The sequence below is a fragment of the Phlebotomus papatasi genome, chromosome 1 (assembly GCF_024763615.1).
Source record: "Phlebotomus papatasi isolate M1 chromosome 1, Ppap_2.1, whole genome shotgun sequence".
Lineage (NCBI taxonomy): Eukaryota > Metazoa > Arthropoda > Insecta > Diptera > Psychodidae > Phlebotomus > Phlebotomus papatasi.
Window position 1 is genome coordinate 2,586,526 of NC_077222.1, and position 10,573 is coordinate 2,597,098.

Sequence of the window (10,573 nt, forward strand, 5' to 3'; positions counted from 1 at the left end):
GACAACATCAATGCTTCACTTTTATATCTTTTTCTCTACCCACTTCCTTCAAGAGCTATAAGAATTGTGTTAAAACGTTTCATCTCTTGAGTTCGCGAGCTACAGGAAAATTTAAATGTTTTGTAATAAAGAAAGGTGGGGCAGTTTTAGTTTAGATATGAAACGCCAAAACTCAAATTTGACCCACTTATATTTCGTTTTTAATTAACATTTTTACTACACAGATTTTTTTTTAATATTTAGTTAATGTTCGTGGGTATACCATTAAAACCATAAGCAGTTAACTAGCATTTTTTGTTCTTTTACAAACACTTCAATTCAATTCAATTCAATTTTTATATTTCTCCTCGATTAGTACTTAGTTGCGTCTGCCGCCGACTTACCACGACCGATCTCATCAGGTAAACGGCAGAAATCCTTAATCACAGATCGTATATGCCAAAATTAATACAGATTTACAATTTTATGAATCAAAATTTCAATTAATTAACTTGTTCGCACATTTTTGTTCGTCTGACAAAAAAATGACGAACACATGACAAAATTTTCCGAACATTTTATTGTATTTACAAACATTCATGAATAAATGCTCATAAAAGAACAAAAAATGTTCGTTAAGGGATCATGCAGCGAATAATGTTTGTAAAAAAAGTACAAACTTTTACAAACTTTTTGGTGGGCTTTACGATTTACGAACGTTTCGTAAGTTCCCAGTGGGAATCCACAAACATTTGTAAACTTTTTATAAAATATTTTTCCCATGCATTATTTTTTTTACGTGTATCTCTGCGAACACTTTACTATAAAAGTTCAAAAATTCACCCAAGATGGCGCTGCGATAGCTTAAAAATTTCAAACCCATTTTTCTCAAAATCTGTATTAAGAAATTTAATAATTTTTGCTGTGTTGTAGGCTATATGTTGAGATGTTGCCAAAATGTTGTTCAGGTTCTTTGTAGGTTCAATGGAATCTGTATTATGGCGAGTCAAAGTTTTAGAACTTCAAATACTTTTGCTTCTGGTTCTAATGGACCGAATTTGATGATTTTATTTTGATTCAAAAAGGCTTATTCGAGCCTTTTTAGCATCTTGAACTCCTTTTTTATCTCTTGCATTTTAAGGGCAGAATCACATTGACAGTAAAATGCTCGCCGTAACCTAACCGTATTTTGTTAATTTATGCATTATCATTGCAATAGTTACGCAAATTTTCCATTACCGTATTAACTTATCTCATACTCGGTGGCACTATGTGAAAATAATATAAGAAAATTGAAGAAATAAAAGGCAAATTCGATAAACGGTGAGCAAAATAACTGTACGAGAAATTAATCATACAGTTTTTTACTCACCGTTTATCGCATTTTCATTTTATTTTTTCAATTTTCTTATATTATTTTCACCTAGTGCCACCGAGTATGAGATAAGGTAATACGGTAATCGAGAGTTTGCGTAAGAATTACAATGAAAATGCGTAAATTAATGAAATACGGTTAACATTTTACTGTTAATGTGATTCTGCCCTAACTCAAAATGCGCAATTATTGTAACGATTACCCTGCACACTTAATGTGTTGCTCCTGGCATATACAACCTGTGAAAGATCTTTTCCACCGTTTTGCTCTGGAGGTTGGTCACCAACGCTAAGACGGCGGTGGACGCTTGTTACTATCTTCTCTTTCCTATACTACCACACTATGCTTTCACCAGATTTAATGTCTCAAAAGTAAATGAAATAAAATAAATAAATAAATAAGTAAATTTTGATCCTTGTCTTATTTCGCTCCACAGTGGCAGTGGCCACATTTAGCCCCATCTTCCCCTATAATATTTTGACTTTCTAGATAATTTTAATACCATTTCGATAATCTATCTCATTTAATATCAGTAGAGATTTTCCACCATTCCGCGATAAGATTTATGTGTACAAAAAGCAAAGTGTAGGAAATTCTGTGAGTTATTTTCATTCAGAAAAATGAAGAAGGCAGTTTGTTTGGTAGTTCTTTTGAGCATTTTTGCAGCTGGAGCATTTGCATCACGTAAGTTCAATAGATTAATGAAAAAATCAGTTCAGGACATACCAAAATAATTTGCAGCATTCTTCAGTGGAAGGATTCTTGGAGGATCTGATGCTGTTGCTGGACAATTCCCATTTGCTGTGTCCCTGCGGACTCTCCTGAACACTCACTTCTGCGGCGGATGCATCCTCAATGAGCGCTGGGTCCTTACATCTGGTCACTGCATGATGGGCCGTGACCAGGATGCCATCAATATCGTGGCTGGAAGTCACCTGCGGAATTCCGGTGGGCTGGTTTTTCGCAGTTCGCGAATTTTCACACATCCCAACTTCAATTTCAACCTAATGACCAATGATGTGTCTCTGATTCTGGTGACTACTCCATTTTTCTGGACCAACAACATTCAGCCCATTTCTCTGGGAGATTCTGAGATTTCAGGTGGAGTTACAGCTACACTCCTTGGCTGGGGATGGACAACAAATCCTGGAAGTTTAGCAGATGCCCTTCAGTGGCTTCCGAGTGTGACTCTGACCCAGGATGAATGTCGTTCGAGGCATGCTCTAGCCCAGAGAGCTTTTATTCACGATAACACCTTATGCACGTCCAATCCGTTTGGCCAGGGAATGTGCATGGGAGATACTGGAGGTCCTGTAATCATCGGAAATTCCGTGATTGGTGTTAAAAGTTGGAGTGTTCAATGTGGTTTAGTGCCCGATATTCATGCTCGTGTCTCCAGCCACCGCGAATGGATAGTCTCCCTGGCGGAAGCACCAATTCACCAACTTCCATGAAAATCCCTGCAGATCCATAAAATCCCCAGCATAAGCATAAATTAACCTTTTCACATGAGAGTGTGCGTGTAATTTTATCGCAGTGTTTTGGCGAGTCATTAAAAATGTCAGCACAGAAATATGATAAAGTTCTTGGGGTTTTGTCTAAGTCGCACAAGTACAAAGTTGAACAAGTGGAATTTATCTTCATTAGCAAAACGACAGTGTTTATAATAGGAAGCTCCAAGAGTCTTCAGGTACAAGGAGACTTGTCGGGGTAATGAGGTAAATGGAGTTTGAAAATGGTATGAGAAAATTGTGTTAAGAAGGAAAGTATCGTAAATTATGCAAACACAGACACTATATCTCAATTTTCTGGGATTTTTGAAAAAAATAAATAATAATTCGTGTTCATTCCGGAAGTAGAAATCGATGCTAAGACGGCGATGGCATTAATCAATCAATTTACATTGATAATTCTTTTCCATAAATAATTTATCTGTGGGAAGCTACGTTTAACAGAAAATAGGTTTTCTCTTAAAAAATCTGGTTTTTTCTCACTTCATACTCTTAGTTATCTTCCAGAATCTAGCCAGAAAATGGCTGTGGATACTCTTACAAGAAATTGTAGATTGTGAAAATGTAAGAATTGGAAGATCTCCCTTTGTGGTTCTTTCATGTGATAAAATCTTACTGCTTTTTTGTTATAATCCCCCGTGTGTGTCTTGGCTAAATTAAAGAATATCGCAGATTTTCTATTTTAGTTCAAGAGGTCATGAAATTGTGTAATAAGACTGTTGAGCCTGGAGGAGTTGGAGGGAGAAAGCCCGTCCTGACGAAGACTCTTCTAAGCCAACGGTACCAATCACTGTTCAGCTGGGGTGGTAACTTTAAAAACACCTTTTTAATCTTGTCCAGAGCTTTCGGTCCGGATATGGACCTTCTTCATTGACTATAATATAAATGTTAATGTAATAAAATATCCTTTATAGCCACTGAAGAAGGTCCATATCCGGACCGAAAGCTCTGGGCAAGATTAAAAAGGTGTTTTTAGTCTTGAGGTGTAGAAATTCTCACTGGTGATCACCGGAATTTTTATAATAGAATATCCATGTTCGTCTTTAGAATGTACTGTCCTGGATATCAAATTTTAATACCCGAATGGTAAATTCTATTATCCAGATAGTGGATTTTACTAGCCATATAGTAAATTTTACTATTCACATATTAGAATGTCAATTTCAGCCCATAATGGCAGATAACTTCAAATTACGATATCGTTATACTTCCGCTAGATGGAGTTGTGAGTACCCGACGAATTATTCCGAAGGCACAATCGAATCTGCTCCTCAGTCAGTCTTCATCAGTGAAGCGTGGAGAAAAAAATCTTGAAAAATATATAAATAAGTGCTTATATTTTTATTATTTTTATTTTTCTGTATTTTTTTTATTCTAAAACAATATTTTGTGGCAATCTACAAAGGACCACCGAAACTGCTATTAGAAAATAACTGTGAAGATCTCGATGTTAATTTTTTCGAATATTGCGAAACGAATACTAAAATTCCTTATTTATGTTTTTGCCTTCCGTATTCCAAATCATGAAAGCTTTTCTTCCAGGATGTAATTGATTTCTTGGACCCTAGTCTGTTAAAATTTTTCCATTCAGAAGTTTTTTTTTTCAGCTCGCATGTCTCGGATGTTTTTCCAACTTGAAAAATATGAAATCCTGTCGGGGTTTCTTGTGGTGGTTTTCTTCGAAAATCGATTGTAAAAACACGAACAAAGTGAATAATTGTTGACAAAGTGAGGGGTTATACAGAGCTGGATACTTTCTGAGACCTTGTATATTAAAGGTTTGCGATGCAGATAAATAAAGATTTTCACACTACATAATCTGCATCAAGCATAAAATGTCGAATGATAATGGAATTGTTTAATATTAAGATATAAAATTGCGAAATTTTAGTTCATTATTCCAAAAATTTTACGAAAATGACAGACCTCTTTGAGAAATTTTGAATTCCTGCCAAACTGCAAACTCTCCACGCTGATTTGCGATAATCAGTACCCATTAGGAGTTTTTTTGGAGAAAGCTCATAACCTGTGAATAGCTACGCACATTTGTTTATTAATAATCAGCCAAACAAATCAGCAAAATCTCTGAATTGACCCATAAGTTTAATTTTTAATTAATCTCACAGCGTTATGAGCCTGTATGTCTTACAAAATCACCTTCAGTGGTTCTGTTATGCGATAAAATTTTCCTCCTTTTGTTATAATTCCCCCTGAGTGTCTCGGCTAAAATATAAAATCTTGCAGACTTTGTTATACAGATCAACGCGTTATGAAATTTGTAAATCAATTAATACTCTCTTTTAAATTAATACCCAAATATTTACTCAAGAATTAAAGAATTTCCTAAATTCTTCTTAAATTTTAGAATGCTTTATTTGATAAATTGCAGATCAACTGGAATTTTCAGCTTAAAGTTTTGTATCCATAATAAACACAAATGTCTTTATCAACTCCTCCAACGTGTTTATTTATATCTCAAGTTGCTAAGGAAGACATTACTAATTTACAAGAAAACAATAGAGAGTGAGGGGGTGGCATCTAACATTCACCCTCAATTTCCTCAAACGATAATCAGAGATATTTTCTTCTAACACCCTCTAAATAGGAAAATTTCACAAGTTGCAAATAAGTTTAGCGGTATCTTTAGATATTAAATCTCACCCTTGTGTTGCTTATATGACATCCAATGACATAAATGAACATAATTCCGTGATATTTCCCATCCATCTCCCCCTTTTAGATCTCATCGGTAAAAAAAATAAATTCCTAAATGCTGTAAAATTTCCAGTTTTGTGTTGAAGCCCATAGCACAGGACAGCATAAAATGATGGGTTGATATTATTAACATCTGCTACAATTCTTGACCAACAATATTTCCACAATAAAAAATAATATCGATTTCACTATAAACTGCGATATAAAATGCCCTCCCATTCATCCTTTTTTTTTCGCATCCACCCACGACCACAACTCTTTTGGAATCACGAAGGGTGATTTTGCACATAAAAAAAAAGTTGGACATCAAAAAAGAAATGTTATTTTTCTCATCTTCGGTCGAATCAACCGTGTGTATGAGATCATTTTTTTTATTCGCAAATCTAATATTTGGGAGGAATATCTTTTACATTCCCCCCAAAGCATCTTGTGTACCATGGACCAGAGAAATATAACTTTGGTTTCCGGTGTTCAATTTGATTGTCCATAGGCAAAGGAGTGTGTCCATCTTGAGGAGGGAGAGTACAGAAAAAATAGACTTTCACCCCTTTTTTTCTATATCGCTCATGCAGTATTACAGAGGCGTATGATGGTGCTATTCCATCAAAAAATTAAAACGGAAAGCCTGTGTTCTAATGTGCTTTTGTACGTATTCGACATTTCCTTGTTTGGGTTCTTGTCACGACTGTTCAGTGGTTTTGGAACATGACGAGTACTGGGCAAAATAGTCGTGACAGGAACTAACACCAGAAAAGTCGATTACGTAAAAACAACTGAGAACAGTCATGTACTAAAAAATGTTCGAGAGAAAAATTTATTCTTTTCATTTTAGAATGGAGTAGCACTATGAATCAGATGAGTGTAACTTTATTTTGAAATTCTAATGGCTCCGGCACACCTTTTAAATCGGTAGAATTTCATGAAATCAAAATTCACGTCATTTTCTTTCTCGAAAGGTTTGTATAAGTCTATGCTACTCCTCGGACTCTTTGGATTCCAAATTAAACTGAACTAAATTTAATTTAGTGTGATGTTCAAAAGAAGAAGAAGAGTGCGAAAGAGCAGGATAGACATATTTAAAACTTTTAAGAAAGAAAGAGATGCGAATTTTGACTTTATGAAATTTTCCTAATATGAAAGGTGTACCGGAGCCATTAGTATTGAATTTAATAAAATGAATTCACAAAAAATCAATTTTAAGTCCCGCCCCGTTCACGAGCCAAGGACTAATAAAGCCGAATATTTTTCAAATTTTGGAAATCAATACAACAGACCTACTCGTAAATTTTACTGTGAAGGCCTATTGGACTAAAAGAGTATTTTTACACAAAATCTCCTTTTCGAAATTTAAATCCTACATTGATATTTAGGGGAAAGCGCGCTACCTTCGGACGACTCAAGCTTCGCACAATTCAATTTTTTCTCTATGTTCCTTACGGATTTCACACATATTTCTTTTCTGAAAATTTGAGGGATTGGACTAGCTATTAAAATATAATATTATAACGGGCCAAATTCATTTATAACACATTGAAAAAAATGATTTGTACGAAAGATAAATCGTCCGAAAGTAGCGCGCTTTCCCCTACACCGGTTCAATTTGCCTATCTTTCGGCGCATAAAATCCACTCTTCAAAGCTTTATTCGAAATACTTTCGAAAATCTGTTCTCTGTAAATCATTTGAATTCATGTAGTTTAATATGTCTAATTCATAAGCGAAATGTTTTTGACGTGGTTTTTGTTATCTTAATTTAAGGCGGAGTTTCCTTTTTTTTAGATTTTATTTGATAATATCTAAATTATTTGATAGTTCTTATTTGATGGCAAGCGTTTAAAATTACGTTGCTTAAATTCTAGATTTGAGCTTTGCGATAGATATTTACAGAGATTTTTATGTTTCCTTTAAAAAAATAATTTTTTATCGTCAAAAATGAAAATTTGGAAAACGCTTTCTAGAAGTAAGAGTTTTTTTTATTTTAGTTATAATGTAGGCACTTGTACTTTATCAAAATGATAAATAACCCATCTTTCCTGTTTTCTTAAATTTCCTCTACTCTATTTTAATAAAATTCTTTTCCATAATTCAAGAGCATTTCAAAGTGAAACAGAAAGTCTGATAGATATCCTGTTTTAGTCGAGACACACTTGGGGGATTATAACAGACAACAGAGAGATTTTATGTCAGGAATGAACCACTTTAAGAGATATTTTAAGACTAACAAGTGTAGTTTCTAAACACACACTTTTAAACAAATCCTGTATAAATAAGTATGAAATAGACATACGTCTCTGTACTATTTAAAGACCTATAACCATGGAATTTTCACTGCAAAAAATGACCACATTTTTCTTTAAAGAAAACGCAACATATGTATAAAACTCTTCCCCCAGAAAGTCTACACACAAATTTTATTCCATCTTTTCTGACCCACGATTCTTGGGGTGGAAGGTGTTCTGTTGATCCCTCTCCATTCACAATTTCATGCCAGAAAATCATTTGAGGTTGGGGATAGCTGAAAAATGTTGCCTGAATTTATCATCTATTGGTGACTGACCGAAGATGATGGCACATTTGTGTTTGCCCAGCTTGCCCACAGACACTCACATCAAATAACCATTTTCCCAACTCAGTGGGAGGGACGCAATTTTTACCCAAAAACCTGTGATTTTGCATTAGACGCCGCACTGGAGCAAAAGGAAAGCACAAAGAATTGGTGATTTTTTTTCGCACAAATTCTTTTTTTTCAGGCAAGGAGTTGATATCTGTATGAGAATTTGAGTTATGCTTTTCATGAGTGGTGGGGGGTCGTTGAATTGAGAAGCTGATATCTCTAAGCATTTAGCCTAAGACACGGCAATGTTAAAAAAAATGGATAGGGGAAAGTACTCTCCCTTCGAACGTTCATACCTTCGAATATTGTGAATTTTATCTTATTTTTCCTAAAAGACTTACACATTTCTATTAAATATTAGTTAGCTTATCATAATATTGATAATTACGTGATTATTATGTGCAAGTTTCTTAGAAAAAGTAAAACAAATTCACATTATTCGAAGGCATGAACGTTCGAAAGGAGAGTACTTTCCCCTAATTAAAATATATATTTTTTATAGGGATGGCTTCGTTTATACTCTGGCTTTGAGCACTTCATATTTTTCCGCTATTCCTTTAATGAATCTGACCTAATTTTTTCAGGAAATGTGTGACTTAAGACTAGCTATTAAGTGTTCGAAGCCAGAGTGCGTGCGAAGCCTAAAAGTCTTCTTCTATTAATACTGCTCATAGCGCTATCAGTTGACGAAAAAAAGACAGAATATTAGAATAAAGTGAAAGTTACCATATGGTAACTTTTATAGTCATAATTACCTCATTATAACGTAGAGGTTTCTTCGCGATACGAAAGTATGATAAAAATAACGTCATTATGACTGAAATTAAAGACTTGTTACGCTCTTAACATCACTGTAACGTCAGTACTTCGACATTAAATTTACATTAAATTTGATTGCTCTCACGGCGTTATCACACTTGCACATTAAAGTTTTAATGTGATTCACATTAATTGTCACTTGTGAGCGTCCAAATATGTTATTTGTGTCTTTGAGTCACTTAGTATTTGGGGTTTTTCTATTTATTGATAAAGAAGTGGACTTGGCTTGCAAAAATAAGTTTAAATTTACCTAAAGTATAAATATTTTTCACATTAAAAAATTAAAGAGAAAATAGCATTAATTTTTCGCATTAATGCTATAAATCAATTTATATCAAATTTTGCGGGCCAAGTCTACCTTTTTATCAATAAATAGATCAAATTTAGTATATAAAATGACTCAAACACACAAATTACACATTTGGACTCTCACCAGCGACAGTTAATGTGAATCATATTAAAATTTTAACGTGCAAGTGGAATAACACAGTCAGACTAGTAAAATTTTAGTCATTCTGCTGACGTAATATTAAAAACGTTCAAAAGGCATCTTCAAGACCTAGTTTTATGTCTTTAGTTATTTGGTGTCACTTTCGTACAATGTTAATCTTTATGCAAAAATGAATTAATGATTATAGTTGTAAAGTTTTTTTTTAACAACAATATATTAACCCCTTTAACTATCCTTCTATCGAGACGAAGTTCAACATTTGTGTACCAGGGAGAAGACAATATGATAAAGTGAATTTATGTTTTATTCATATTTCACCTTAAACTTCTCCATAAATTCTCAAAAAATACCCCCAATGTCAAGATGCATTATAATTTTTAAAAATTCATATCATTCGCATTTTGACCAAAAAGTCAATAATTCGTGAGAAGAAAAAAGTAGTGTATCAAGACCGTCTGGTGCACTTTTCCTAATTAATAAATCAGCTGAAAGCGATGTGTCTCTTCCCTTAAAAGTGGAAAATTTGTAATACAAGTAATATTACTAGCGGTGGGAGTCAGGAAAATGATAATTAAAAAACTTTTCTGCACAGGATGCAATAACTCTGGGTGCAAAGGTAGAAAATTTTCCTGAAGGATTGAGGGGAGGGGAATGAGAGATAATTAAATTTAGTTTGTAATGTTGAAGGATGAATTTAGTAGAGAAGAACATCCCAGTAAATTGCTGGACCAATTCGTTGGAAATGTTATTATTGGAATATGTAAATTTATTCCAACCTAATATATATTATATATATATATGAAGTTAAACATTCCCAAAACTCTCATATTTTGCACTTGAAAACATGATGTGGCGGTGTTACATAAAACACAGCATTGCAATATGTTGTGAATCTGCTGTAATTCGCTTGTTTTACCTTTACATATTCCACTGGTACAGGAACACAATGTGCACGAGACACAAGAGGTTGAGGATGCTTCACCATACTTGGAATTTGCTACACATAAATCAGTTAGCGTGGGTTGTTAAAAAAGAAGAGTTTGGGGTAAAAAGCATCTCAACTTCTTCCTGTTCTTCTCAACCATGGAGAAAATGTGTGAGTCTTATACT

The 10,573-nt window shown here is 34.0% G+C and overlaps 1 protein-coding gene across 1 annotated transcript; it reads left to right on the forward strand.

Moving 5' to 3' along the window:
• Positions 1–1,959: 1,959 nt before the first annotated feature.
• LOC129799922 (chymotrypsin-2-like) lies at positions 1,960–2,924 on the forward strand. Its single transcript, XM_055844220.1, has 2 exons — positions 1,960–2,038; positions 2,096–2,924. Exons 1-2 carry the CDS (start codon positions 1,975–1,977, stop codon positions 2,806–2,808), a joined length of 777 nt encoding a protein of 258 aa, XP_055700195.1. The 5' UTR covers positions 1,960–1,974; the 3' UTR covers positions 2,809–2,924.
• The last annotated feature ends 7,649 nt before the right edge of the window (positions 2,925–10,573 follow it).